Consider the following 15,001-nt stretch of genomic DNA (forward strand, 5'->3'; position numbering starts at 1 on the left):
TCCTTCCTTCCTTCCTTCCTTCTTCCTCCTCCTTTCTTTCTCTTCTCCCTCTCCTCCTCCTCTTCTTCTTTCTCTTTTCCTTTTCTTCCTCTTCTCCCCTCATCCCCTTGTCCCCCTCCTCCTCCTCCTCTACCTCCTCCTCCTTTTTCTTCTCCTCTTCTCTCTCTCTGAAACCATTTTATTTTTTTGCCCCTCCATCTCATGGTACTGATTACCATGTTAAGGGCATAGAAGACATTACATAATAAGACAGGATGACAATCTCTTTGCTGGTCAGTTTTATTTTCATATTGTGTAAGTATATACACAAGATGCAAAAGAGACTACAGAGTTAATCAAGAAAATAATTGATTTCCCAGATTATAAAAATATCTGGACTTTGTATTAAAAGCAAAAGACAAGGATTTTGAAAATGTAGTTTTGTGAGTTTGTTTTTTAAGCATTCTTCTGAGACAGAGGAGGAAAAAATTACTTTGTGAGTTGGAAAGACAATGCTGTATCTTCAAAGCGTAAGACTTACTTTTAAGTGGTACTGTTCATATTGCAGTTCACATTGCACACATGTTCCTCATAGTATATATTCAGTAGAAGTTTTTTTTTTTTTGCTTCCAAACCATGTATTGGAAGTAAAACTCTTTGGATTCCGTAGGTTGCATAGTTAAGTTATTGAAATATGAACTCCCAGAAATAGTGGGCTTATAAATGTATATTGTACATTTTTCATGTTAACCAAGAGATTTTTGAAGTCTACTATACTCTGCATATACTTTTAAGATCATAATAATCAGATATAGATATATGTGCTTGAAGTGAAATTGTGGAAAGCTATGGATTTCACCATCTTTAGAGATGTATCACATACTTTTGTTCAGAAATAGGTAGCATGCCCTAGAAGTATGAGTTATTCTCATCCTTTACCTCTGTGGGTTAAAAACCACAAAGTTGAAATATAGTCTGTAAGATATACTGAAAATATATGTGTGAAGCAGTGCTAAACTTAATTGATATGTCGAGACATATATAAAACATACAGCCACTGGACTGAGAAAATGAATATTAGTGTATGAACATTTTAGTTAATGCTGTGCTTTGCCTCAAAGCCTGGTGTTTATTATTATATGCTTTTAGTAGGAGACAGAAGCAGTATCAATTGGAAAAACATTTCTTCGTGGATTGAGAACAGTATAGCTTTCTAGTTCCTAAGTGGGAAACCTGGTTCTTTGGTTTCTTTGTTCCTAGTTAGGCTTGTCCCCAGTTATTTCAGCTGAACATTTTACATACTAATGGAGTCCAGGGAAGTGTATTTGGCAGCTGTTCATGGGATAATAATGAAATACACTATTTAGTACTGTATGCTGCTGCTGTAAAGTGTGGGGGGTATTTTATAGAGAACTTGGTGAACAGAGCTGTATCCACTTTAAATAGTGTGTGAACCTGAGTGAGGAAGTTGTATTTTCATGTGAGAATAACTAGTACTCTTTTCTTACAGGTAAAGAAAACGTGCACAGAATCAGATGTTTCAGAATCTCAGAATTCCAGGTACAGTAAAATAAAGACCGAGACTCCACTAAGGAGAATTGCAATTTTGGAGCACTAGTAAGATGTTATACATGAGACACAATTGTGATTTGAAACATTGAGCTTCTTGAAGAACTTATCTTTATGGAAACTGTATATCATGCTGGCTAGTGTACCACTACTCATAATATTAGTAAAAACGACTGTGATTGAAGTCAGTTTTAAGGAACCATAGTGGAAATATCTCTAGAAATACATGAAAAAAATAATACCTTGGCATTAAGTTAATTTTCATTTTTTGTTCTAATTTCTTTTATAATGTTTTGAGTCTAAAATTGTGCCAGATACTGAATAACTGTCAAATCTGTATTTACAAAAAATAAAAAAAAAAACTGTGATATTTCTTTTCTTTGCAGTGAAACATTGCTAGATTTTGAAACTGTTGTCAAATTTGGAAACTCATAGTTAACTTTGGCATTCTCATTTGGGTTGTTTGGAGCCTGTGGAAATGATGAATTAAAGTGGTCAGACCACTTCATATAGGAATTTAGCACCATTTAGTTGTTTGTGGTTGAACCAGATGCCCAACAGATTTTTTTAGACCTACACATTTTCATTGCTTTCATTTCAAAGTCCAGGCTGCAATTTTGAATGGATAAGTAAAAGTATCATAAATACTGTGACAATAATAAACACATGTTCTTACTATGTTATGAGTGATATGACTTAACCTATTTGTATTCAATTGAGAGATGGGTCTCACTTTACCTTGTCCTACTTGCTCCAGCATATAGTGCATGTAGTGATTTTCTTGGTACACCAAAACATTGCAGATCTAGGTAAAATGTTAATGGCCAAGGCCAAGGCAGGCGGATCACCTGAGGTCAGGAGTTCAAGACCAGCCTGGCCAATATGGTGAAACTCCATCTCTACAAAAATACAAAAATTAGCCAGGCATGATGGTGGGTGCCTGTAATCCCAGTTACTTGGGAGGCTGAGGTGGAAGAATCACTTGAACCCAGGAGGCGGAGGTTGCAGTGAGCTGAGATTGTGCCATTGCACTCCAGCCTGGGCTACAGAGTGAGACTCCATCTCAAAAAATAAAATAAAATAAAATAAAAAAATAAACAACAACAACAACAAAAAACACATTAATGGCCATTATGTTTTTCTTTTTGTAGAGTATCTTATGTATAGTTCACTTATAGTTTGAGTAACTCTTGCTTTGTTTTATTCAGTTTGGTATTCCTGTAATTGATCTGTACATATTATATTAAAATGATTGCATATGAATTTTCCCTTTGGATCATGAAGAACATATGATATGATATCAGATTTTTGATCTTCGATCTTTGTTCTGTATAATTAGTTATCAAAATGGAACTAACTAATTTTAGATTATTGGAGTATTAGGAAATGGATGAACCACTAAATGTTTTCCTACAAAGCAGAGTAGTTCTAGGATGTGCGAAGAGAAGGGAAGACTGGGGCTCTATTCCTTGGAGGCACCTCCTTCCTAAGTATTTGCGGACCTATATAAGTGACCTACTTATGACTTGCTTTGTAAGGATGATATACATAATTAGATAATTTTTGCAAGCAGCTGGTCTTGGAAGCTAGGAAAAACAGAGCAATATAATCATCCTAATTATTAATATTTCATATCAAAATTGTTTAGCTTTGAGGCTACTTGGGATTTTTGGACAGATAATACTATGCTTAAGTAAATTTTAAACTAACAAAGCAATCAAAATGATTCATTGTTCATAGTTGGTATCATTAAGTTGGAGAAGAAGTAGAAAGAGTTCAGAGCTCAGTGTATTTAAACCTGGAATTAAATCATTCTTTATCTAGAAAATCCCAGCCCATGTGGCCTTAAAATATAATTTTATTTTAAGAAAAAAATAGTTATTTTAAAGAGTGCTTAAAATATATTTGTCATTTAATAATAAACGTCTCTGTAAATGGAAAAGTCGCCAGAGCTCCTGGAAATCAGCAGTTAGTTGCCATGGATTAGTTGCTGCTTAAAGTTTCCTAATCTATAATATAAATGGGTAAAATCAGGCAAATCAATTTCTAAGAACTTCATAACTTTGTACTATCAAAAACAAGCAACAAATACAATAATTTTTCTTAAAACGTGAGATGGAAAGACCTTCAAGAAGACCTAGAGTCACTTGGTGGTTCAAGTTTGCCCAGACATTTTGATAGTAACAGGTCTCCTCTCCTGACTGGTGGTGCAATGGCCAATCTCCACACTCTGGTCAACATCTCTCAGTAACATAAAAATGTGACTGTTCTTGGATCCTGTATTTATTCACCAATATTAGGTCTGAGAGTGCCAGAACTGGCACTTAGTTAACGTATTGATGGAACACCAAGGAGAGAATAAAAATATACTGATGAGCACTCGGTACAAAAAGGATAAAAGAATTTACTGAATAGTGAACAAATCAAGGAATGCTTAAAATAGCATTTATTATATTCACGTACTGAGGTTCAGCTTTTGTAACCTGTCAAAAAACAAAAAAATGACAACCAAACAAGAAAAAATGACTCTAATATAGACACTGGGTAGCATTATTTTAATACATACATATATGGGTACATTCTTTTTTGCTCTTTAAGAACCACAGGGCCGGGGGCGGCGGCTCATGCCTATAATCCCAGCACTTTGGGGGGCCGAGGCGGGTGGATCACGAGGTCAGGAGATTGAGACCATCCTGGCTCACATAGTGAAACCCCGTCTCTACCAAAAACACAAAAAAATTAGCTGGGCGTGATGGCGGCCTCCTGTAGTCCCAGCTACTTGGGAGGCTGGGGCAGGAGAATGGCGTGAACCTAGGAGGCGGAGCTTGCAGTGAGCCGAGATTGTGCCGCTGCACTCCAGCCTGGGTGACAGAGTGAGACTCTATCTCAAAAATAAATAAATAAACCACAAAATATATATTTTCTCTCTCTTCTCCCTGTGTGTGTATATGTGTATCTCTCTCTCTGTCTCTGTGTGTGTGTGTGTGTGTGTGTGTGTGTAAGAGAGAGAGAGACAGAGATTAAAGCCTGGGGCTAGGTAATTTTTTTCTAAACAAATACCAAATAAAGAATTGAACTCAAAATGAAATACTGTATCTGCATAAAATGTGAGCCAGAGACCTACTGCCTAAAAATGCTGCCTCACTTGGAACCGAAAGCTAATATCATTCATTTATTTAGTTAGGTTTATAGTATGTTGGTTTTGGATTTGAAATGATTAGAAAAAATGCAGATGGAAAGTGTTTTTACAGTAGGGAAATAATTAAATTGGGTGTGGAGACTTTGTCAAGAGAATTCTTGAAGTGACATATGTGTATCAGCAAATTCTTTTTCTTGCTTGGCCTTAATTCTTTCGGGAAGAAATGCTTGGGCTGTAGATGTAATGGTATATTGGGAAAAAGAGAATTTACAAACCCATGGAGTATAAATAAGGCACCAGACTATCTTCTTTGAAATAGGATTACATGTATATACTGTAAGGCAGACATTAGGGATAGTATTTTTTCACTGTTTCCTAAAGCTGCTAAACTTGATGGCATGTGGAAAGGGATGTGATGTGCTTTGTGTAAAATTTGACATTCCTTAAATGTTTTTCTTTTTCTGCCTTGCTATGTGTTGCTAACCAGGTCCAGGATGTACTATTGTTGGACTTTGTTCCTAAAACTAATGTTAAGCATAAAATGAATTTATGAGAAAAACAAAGTTAATATCCTTACCCTAAAATTAAGTTTGTTACTAGACCATCTTAAAACATAAACTGAAATGATATTTTGCATTGATTTTTTTTCTGTATTCATGGTGAATTTATTTGTGCCAATTTGGGTCCCGTTTGACTCATCACCGAAAATACATGATTCTTGTTTAATGTAATGAATAGCTCCTGGACAAATGAATTTTATAGCAGAAGCTTCCATGAATCTTATTTTTTTAACTCCTCTACTTGCAGTTTTTATTTCTGATAATGAGGCGAGGAAATAATTTATCTCATTCTTGTATTGCATACTTTACAAATACCTTAGGGTGTCTCTGTGTTAAAGTAGTCCCTATAACACACAAATGATTTCTCTGTTGAATTTTTATTTCTGTTTCTCTTTGCTTTATCTCTCTTGGGCCACTGACTAGCATTTTCATCAAGAAGAGATCAAAGACATAGGAAGGAAATAAAACTCAAAATAGGACATTTTTATTTTATACTTGTTTTGTTAATTAGGGAGTGAATGGAAATAGAAATTGTGGTGAAATTGGGCTGTGAAGTTACTTAACAGGAGTTAAGCCAGCTCTTGTCCTTTAGTAGCTTTGTTTAATCCTGGCCACAGTGTCGCCAGTAGAGTATAGTAAGGAGATCTAAGGAGAATCTCAAAATATAGGAAGAACTTATGGTATGTATGAGCTAAGATGATAGTTTTTCCACATGGAGAATAACAAAAGATTCTGTGGGTAGTGGGGAGGATTGACTCTTCTCCACTTCATAAGTTAAAGAAATTGAGTCTGCTGAGAACTTAATGATTACCTGAAATTAGCAAAGGCCTTGATCTGTGTCTTCTTGCCCTAGTCTTTACTAACTTTCCAATTATTAAAAGAAAGGCAAAATGACCTTCCGGTTTTTAAAGAAGCATTGGAATTAGTTTCAGTTTAATATGTAATATTTAAGAGAGCCTCAGGGAATTTATCTATTCAATGTCTACATGCAACAGCTTAAAAAAATGAAATTCCCAATTCCTATTATGTAGACAGTTGTGATTTAATAATGTTTAATGTATTAAATTATATATACTTATTTGCTAGCAAAATAATTATTGCAGTACTTCCAGAAGACTGAAATGTTTGTCTGCATACAATTGCCTATCTCAAAATTAAATGCTGTATTGTTTTCAAAGCAGGGAAAGCTGAGGGCTCCTTTGTGAAACATGCATAGTATTTTGCTGTGTCAAATCAGAGGTCCATCTAGCCCAATATCCTGTCTCCAAGAAGTGCCAAAAATCATTACTGCCAAAGTTGGCATTTTTCTCAAACCTGGAAGTTTAGGATATAGTTCTAAATACCTTAGATTCTCTCAGTAACACGATCTGGTTGTACAATCCACAGAATTAGGTAACCATTTCTTGGACTTAATTATATTATTATCATATATTATCTTTTTGACTAATGAACCCTGGAAATTACTAATCACAATGCAAAGTAATAATTAATTGTTAAAAACCACCTCTTTCAAATTATAAGGCATACTTCCCCTGAAAATGATATTCTAATAGGTAAATATTCTAAGAGTGTGATTTAATTCTCATGTCATTTATTTAACCTGAGTCATATTATAGATTAATCTTTTTCTTCCCAATTTGGAAAGTGTTTTGTCTTGTTTCGAAGTGTGGCCTCATGTGGATGCTTCTCTAGTCTTTTCATGATTTTTGGCTGGCATTTACTGGAGATTTTCTGATTTGTTTTACCTTTTCTGCGGCGTGCTGACGGATTCTTGGAGATGTGGATGCAGATGGGGCTGTGAATGAGCGTGAATGATGTCCCCTGTTTTGCTGTTAATTGTGTCTTCTGTAGCTGGCCTATTTTGATCCTTTGTTCATGGTGGCATCCTGTGCTGATTTCCTCAGATAATTATCTGTGGTGTCTGCCAAGTCACTTATTTCAGTGATAATTGCAGATTTAAAAAACAGTCTCAGCCGGGCACAGTGGCTCACACCTGTAATCCCAGCACTTTGGAAGGCCGACACGGGTGGATCACTTGAGGTCAGGAGTTCGAGACCAGCCTGGCCAACATGGTGAAACTCCGTCTCTACTAAAAATACAAAAATCAGTCGGGCATAGTGATGGGCACCTGTAATCCTAGCTACTCAGGAGGCTGAGGCACGAGAATCTCTTGAACATGGGAGGCGGAGGATGCAGTAAGCCAAGACCATGCCACTGCAGCCTGGGCAACAGAGTGAGACTCGGTCTCAAAAAAAAAAAAAAAAAAGTCTCAAAACATAGACTGTTGTTTCCTAAATGTCTTATCGCATATGTGCCCAATCGGCCCTTCAAGTAGCTCATTGGGAACTCCTGGTATCTTACCTTTATTGGCCAGTGTAGCTGAGTGTTATTTGTTCACTTGTTGACTTCTTTCTGCACTTCCCCTGTAGAGTTCATCATTTTCTAAGATTAAATGAATGGGCAAATGAGAATAAAATAGTACATGTCCCTTGTCATTGTTACTCAGAGAATAATTGCTTATTATGTGTTTAAATTGAAGAAGACTCATCCTAAAACCCATTAAGGAAAAAGGATAGGCCACAGCCAAAAGGAAGAAGGACCTCACTGTGGCATTTCTTCATTCACACCATGTTTATTTAACCTTTGCCTCGCTGTCTTCAGCTCCCTAGGTTTTATTCTTGATGCTTTTGCTTTTCTTTCATTTCATACTTTTTCATGTATAATCTCCGTTTACAACTCTTGATGTGGCCCACAGTGCCTAGCATGCTCCGCCCACGTCCTTCTGTTTCTGCTCAGTGTGCATGAGTTGCTTCTTGTTAGGAGGTCTGCATTCACCAGTGCTACTCGCCTCTCTCCACAGAGGATGGGAGTCTCCTTCCCTTTCAGTTTCTCCTTTCCCCTCCCACCTTTGCTTACCTACATTTTTTTTTCTTTTTTTTGAGACAGAGTCTCCCTCTTTCTCCTCAGGCTGGAGTGCAGTGGCCCGACTTTGGCTCACTGCAACCTCCGCCTCCTGGGTTCAAGCAATTCTCCTGCCTCAGCCTCCCAAGTAACTGGGACTACAGGTGTCCACCACCACGCCTGGCTGATTTTTGTATTTGTAGTAGAGACGGGGTTTCCCCATATTGGCCAGGCTGGTCTCAAACTCCTGACCTTGTGATCCGCCTGCCTCGGCCTCCCAAAGTGCTGGGATTACAGGTATAAGCCACTGTGCCCAGTGAACCTACGTCATTTCAAATCATCTTCCAGATGTTTTGCACCGGTTGCAGCACTCCCCTCTTCTCTAATTAGAGACAACTTAATGGTTATGCATTTCACTAGTATAGAGACTTAGAGCTTGATTTTATAGGTCAGGCATCTACAAACTGTGATCTGAAAGTAGAGATTGCTAGGGACAGACCTTTAAGTGGAGTGGCAGCCAAACTCCTCAAGAAGCTCAGTGCTTCTTCTTTAAGGAAGCCTTCCCTAGCCAGCTGACTAGTCCAGCCCCACCGTCATATGGCCACGGGGTACCATGTTCTTCTCCTTCAGAGATTCTGCATTTGGTAATTGCCTCCTCAGTTCACCAGACTATAAGCTCTACAAGGTTAGAGTTCATATCTGCCTTTGTTCACCATTGCCTCATTAGTATACAGCACATGGCCTAGCACACAGCAGGTCTCCAGTACATATCTGTTAAATGAATGAATAACTTCCAAATACACAAATCTGGCTTGCAATTGCTCCTGGAATATCTCTTTTAACCACAAATCTCTAGTGTAATTTTGTTAGGAATTTCTCTCTGCCATCTCAGCTCCACTTGTGAAAAATTGTAATTACACTTCTTTCCCCAGGGTCTTTCCTTTCTAGTGATAAATAATTCTCTCAGTTGTCCCATCTCAGAACTTTTGAGCAATCTTTGACTTCTTGCTCCCTTTCCTAATCCTGGTGGTCATCAAGTTGACATTCAGCTGTAGCCCCCAATTTTCTATAAAGTCATGTTTTTTGAATTTTCCTCTGCCGTGCTTTTTGAATCTCTTTATCCTGCCTCATCTCACTGCCACTGGGAAACTTCAGAATCTTGCCACCTCACCTCTGAATGAATGCAGTAGGTCTTCACATGGCTTACTTGGGTCTAGACCCTGCCTTTCCGTTCTGCCAAGACTGTAAGAGCCTTTCTTAATGACACTTTCCGTATGGTGTTGTCCTGTTGGTTAATTGATCAGGCAGTATTCAGTAGACAGTATATATAGAAGCATGAGCAATAACCTTAAAAATTTATTTGTGCAAGAAGTAAAAATGAAAATATACTTTTTGTGCCTAATTACTGCCCACAAAAGGTCAGGGATTTTCTGGGCTACCTGTTGTCCACTCTCCTAGTTCCCTTATTTTTATTTTTGAGACAGACTTTCACTGTGTCACCCAGGCTGGAGTGCAGTGGCAGAATCTCGACTCACTGCAATCTCCACCTCTCGGGTTCAAGCGATTCTCCTGCCTCAGCCTCTTGAGTAGCCGGGGCTACAAGTGCCCCCGCCACCATGCCCTCCTATTTTTTGTATCTTTGGTTGAGGTGGGGTTTCACTATCCTGGCCAGGCTGGTCTCAAACTGCTGACCTCAAGTGAGCTGCACCCCTTGGCCTTCTAAAGTGCTGGGATTACAGGCGTAAGCCACTGCACCTGACCCTAGTTCCCTTATTTTGCTCTGTTAAATGTTGCTTGAGTCTCATTTTGTATTCTACCTGTAGTTCCAAACTGACATAGTAGTACATGGCTCTAACATGAGTCCCAGAACATTCTAGGAAAAAATGTATACCAGTTACGTAGGTATGTTTTTCCATCTCCCCTGCTCTGTCCATTTCCTACATGTATCATAGAGTAAAATCATATATGTGTGAACTCTGTGGCCACCCAAGGGCATCTATTTTTAGATAATACTTATCTGGTAAGTTCTACAGATGAAATCATTTCATTAGAGGGATAGAGGAGAATAAGAGCACGGAGTGCAGTTTGAGCACTTGGGGTTAGTGTGGTTACGAAGGGTTTCATGGAAGATTGGGGGGCTATAGCTGAATGTCAAAGAATAGATAAATTCTGAAGAAATAAAGGAAAGAGAACTCACAGTGAGGTAAAAATAAACAAACAAACCAAAAAAACCCAGGAGCTGAAATTGAAAGGTATGGTTTTTGGATGGTGAGTAGTCCCCAACTTGGTCCATGTGAAGAAATAGTGGATGAGATTAGAAAATTTAGCACAGCTTGTGGCTGGTTTAGATTGCTAGTTGTTTTAGTTAGGACTCTTATTGGTTGCAGCTACTGTTGTCAGCCAGTTGAAGCAGAAAAAGGAAGTTTTAGTATCTATTACTTTTTTTTTTTTTTTTTTTTTGAGACGGAGTTTGGCTCTTGTTGCCCAGGCTGGAGGGCTGGAGTGCAATGGCACAATCTCAGCTCACCACAACCTCCACCTCCCAGGTTCAAGCGATTCTCCTGCCTCAGCCTCCCAAGCAGCTGGGATTACAGGCATGCGCCTAAGCAAAGGATTAATTTCTTAACTCGGGGAAAGAGGGCTTGCTGAATCTCAGAAGGTATGGGAGACACAGATTATCTCCCTGTTCATCTCTGTCGCCTTTGCTTCACCGATCTGTGTCTTTATCTCTCTGGTTGATCAGCCTTATTTTTCTCCAGGCCCCACAACAAGAGGAAAATGCTCACATGACACTGCTCCTGATTTGACCTCTTTAGCCACCCAGATAATAGATTCCTGTCTTTTTCATTATCTTAGTTCCAGATTTCTAAGGAAGGGAATGCTTTCAGAGAGTCAGGGTCACAAAACAGAAATGTGGCTTTCAGGAGCCACCTCTGGAAGCCTGTGAATTGGGTTGGGAGAAGCTTTCAAGCAAAGGATGAGGGTAGTTAACCCACAAGTGCCCTCTACTTTCTACTCCTTCCCTTCCCAGGACATTTTTAACCTGCTAGTTTTATCCAGCACCTACCCCTCCCTCATCCTTCACTTTATAATCCGGCATATATAAACGAGCATATATCAAGGAAATTGAAAATGCACTCCCCCCTTTCCTAATTAGAGACAACTCAATGGCTATTCACACTACTATAGAGACTTCAAGCTTGATTTTATAGGTCAGGCATCTACAAACCGTGATCTGAAAGTAGAGATTGCTGGAGACAGACCTTTAAGTGGAGTGGCAGCGAAACTGCAAAGTAAGAGGAACTCAGTTCCCCTCTTTATATAAACTCTTGTACCACTTTTTGGCCTCCCTATACTCATCCCCAAGCTGACCAGTTCCTATTCAAAGGACCCAGTCTTCTCTTTGGCTCTGAAATACCAATTCAAATGCAAATTGTTTTCTCCATTTCCTGTGTTTAGTTGTTAGATAATTGTCTGACTAATGCCCTCAATTCTGCCAAAATTAGTGTCTAGATTTCAACTTAAAAAAAAAAAATGTTCAAACATACCTGCAGAAAGGCAATCAGCAATCAATAACCTAGCGCCCAGATTTGAAACTTGGCAAGCTCTCTTACAGGTATTGAGAGCTCACCAGTGGATTTCTGATCAGGTAATGATATAATTAAAATTGTGCTGGTGATGACAGATCAACCGTGACTCAGGTGCTTGGAGGCAGGGAGACCAGCTATGAAACTTACTTAAAGGGCTGGAGAGACACTTAGCAAATTGTGATTATTTTGGGGAGGCATTACACACTTTTTTTTCCATAGCTTAAGCACATTTTCCAAATTGTCTACAGTGGATACTTATTTCTTTTGATTTAAGAACAAATACATGCATATAAAGCATAAAATAATAGATTTGGCTTGAAATAGGCATGGTGGCGGGGGAAGGATCTGGTCTCTTCTTTCTGACAGCTTGCATTATTCTTTAGAGATGAGAAAATGCCTGACTTCCCCACATGTATTAGTTATTAATTCCAGAAAATGGCTATGTTCCTGGTCAGCCTCTCCTGCAGTAAACTGAGCTCAGAAATCTTTGTGATTAACGGTCTAAAACTGTCCTTCTGGAGACTGTTAGCTGCTTTGAATTAATTTGGTCAGAGTACTTCCTCATGTAAAGCAGCATTTGTGCAGTGACTTCTCTCCAGAGGACCTAAGGAGCTAAGACAAGACTCTGCTTTGCGTCACAGGGGTAATTAGAATGTTGTTGATTGAGGGCAACAACCCTCTTTGAGTATACACCAAGATTGCTTAGGGGTTATTGAGCTTCATAAATCCTTATTTTACACTTAGAGCATCTGTAGTGCAGAAGTTCTAGACTCAATGTGAGTAGAAACATAGAAGCTTTCAGGGTCCACTTCATGCTGGGCCAACTTGAGATGGGAATAGAAAGGGGGATCTAATGGTTTTCCTCTCAGTAGTTCAATTAAATGCTTCTTCTCCCCTTTAAAGGTACTATTTATTGGGCATCTACTATGGGTCAGGCACCAAATACTTGAGATACATCAGAAAACAAAACAAGAGCATACATGGGTAAAGGAGTATGTTAGAAGGTAATACATACCCACTAATTTAATAAAAAAGGGAGGATCAGGAACATTGCCGGGGGTCGGGAGTCGGTTGTGGTTTTAAATTGGGTGATGTTTTAGCAAACTTAAAGGAAATGAATGAGTGAGCCAAGCAGAGAGCTGGTGGAAGTACACTCCCTTCAGTAAAAGCCTGCCTGGCTTGTGCAGGCAACAGAGGAGGGGAGGACAGTGTGGCTAGAACAGAGTGAGCCCAGAGTTCAAAATTTGAAATAGCAATATTCTAGAAAAAGCTACTATTTCTAGTCTTTTCCATATTTTGGAAATATTTACTTATAATTTTAATAAACCATTTTCAAATAAATGTCTCGGACTAATTGCCTCTTTTGTGACTGCTCCAAGATGGGGCTGATCCCCAGCCAGGAACACCTCTCTCTGCCACACCACACATACCTTTTAAGACTAGGGCTCTCTCCTGATCAGAAGGATTCGAGATTCTTTACCAGTGGAGCTCGAAGCCTTAAGCCTTTTTCTGAAGTAGTGTTCTTAAAGTTTCAGTCGTAAATGTAACTGAGGGCTTAATAGAGATTCCAAAATTTTGATTTCTGACGGTACAGAGATTCTGCTTCTTATCTTACATTTAATCATCACATTTCAGTTGTCTTAGCAACCTACACAGTATTCTCATTTGCTTTTCAATAAGCCAATGGATGAATGGGTTCTTTGTTCAAGTGTTTATGAATTTCTATCACCTGATACTTGATGTCTTTCGGGCATGCTTACTATGCCAAATAACTGTCTTTATATTCCTAAAATTCACATAGCTAAAATTAAGCTCTAAGTTTTCTAAATATTTAAGTTTCCAATGAGAGAATATCCAGCGTAAGAATAGTTGGGAAAATGTGTATATAAGCTTGTATTTTAAAAATACTTTTGCTTTAGTTATAATTAATTTCCAAGGCTCCACAGATTTGGCAAACTCAATTTTCTAGGAAACCTCACCCATGCAGACATATTTGAGAATTACAGAGAGAGAGAAAAAAAAAAAAAAAAAAAAAAAAAAAAAAAGCCTATGACAAATCTAAGCTTCATAGAGCTATCTCTGAGATGTTGTCTCAGAATGTTTTGTCTTACAGAATGCATAGTTTTAAATTCTGAGTGAAGGAATATATTGAAAATGTTTAACAAAGTACCTGCCACCATATTATGTGAATTTAAATGACTGCTCTTATTACAAGTGGGCATAGTGATAGTATTGACAAGTGACAGTCTAATGACAAAAAGACAAAAATAGCGAAGCATAGATGTAAGAATGCAAAATGCTTAGTCACATGAGATATTTTGGCATGAACACTAGAAGCCCAGTATGCTTTAGTAATCCCTGAGGACATTGATATGCCTTAGTACTGTGTGATGATTCTCACTAGTGTTGGTCACCCTGATTTTCTCAGTAAAAGTTAAATTACATTTAACATCATAACATTTTAGAATTATTTGTATACAAAATGATCCCATTTAAAATATGCTGTTGCTTAAAATGACCACAGCTCAGCAACACACAATATTTGACTAAACCATAATAACCAAATTCCTTGAAGGTTTTGGATAGGTGAGGTTATCTAGAATTATTCCTTTTACATGCTAACATGGGCAACTCAAGAGTCTAGATCACTTAGGGATTTTTTTTTTTTTTTTACTCCAATCCAGGTCAGGTACCTAGCACAGTATGTGGCACATAGTAGGAGTGCAATAAATATTTATAATATGAATGGATGAATGAGTGAATGAGAATCTAGTTTTTATATTTTGGGGAACGAAGTGGCAAGTTCTTCAAGTCTTTACCTACACTGGTCTCACTACCGTATGCCATATAAGAAGGCTTAAATGTCATCTGTAAGTAGGATCAAATCTAAGAAAGACCTCTAAGTTTGGGCTGAGTGTGGTGGCTCCTGCCTGTAATCCCAGCACTTTGGGAGACCAAGGCGGACAGATTATTTGAGTTTAGGAGTTTGAGACCAGCCTGGCCCACATGGTGAAACCCCATCTCTACTAAAAATACAAAAAATTAGCCAGGCGTGGTGGCGCGTGCCTGTAGTCCCTGGTACTCAGGAGGCTGAGACAGAAGAATCGCTTGAACTTGAGAGGTAGATGTTGCAGTGAGCCAAGATCGTGCCATTGTACTCCAGACTAGGTGACAGAGTGAGACTTCATCTAAAAAAAAAAAAAAAAAAAAAACCCCTCTAAGTTTGCTCTAGCAAGTAGAGTAACTGTGTATCCTAGCTTACC

General features: G+C 38.4%; 1 protein-coding gene across 4 annotated transcripts in view; it reads left to right on the forward strand.

Moving 5' to 3' along the window:
• EYA4 (EYA transcriptional coactivator and phosphatase 4) overlaps positions 1-15,001 on the forward strand; it is a 290,845-nt gene that overhangs the window by 143,694 nt on the left and 132,150 nt on the right. For all 4 annotated transcript variants that reach the window (XM_017879599.1, XM_017879602.1, XM_017879601.1 and 1 more), the window contains one exon: positions 1,490-1,539. In XM_017879599.1, the coding sequence (XP_017735088.1) occupies positions 1,490-1,539 (50 nt within the window). The remainder of the gene's footprint in view (positions 1-1,489; positions 1,540-15,001) is intronic.

The sequence above is a fragment of the Rhinopithecus bieti genome, unplaced genomic scaffold (assembly GCF_001698545.2).
Source record: "Rhinopithecus bieti isolate Rb0 unplaced genomic scaffold, ASM169854v2 scaffold_10612, whole genome shotgun sequence".
Classification (NCBI taxonomy): domain Eukaryota; kingdom Metazoa; phylum Chordata; class Mammalia; order Primates; family Cercopithecidae; genus Rhinopithecus; species Rhinopithecus bieti.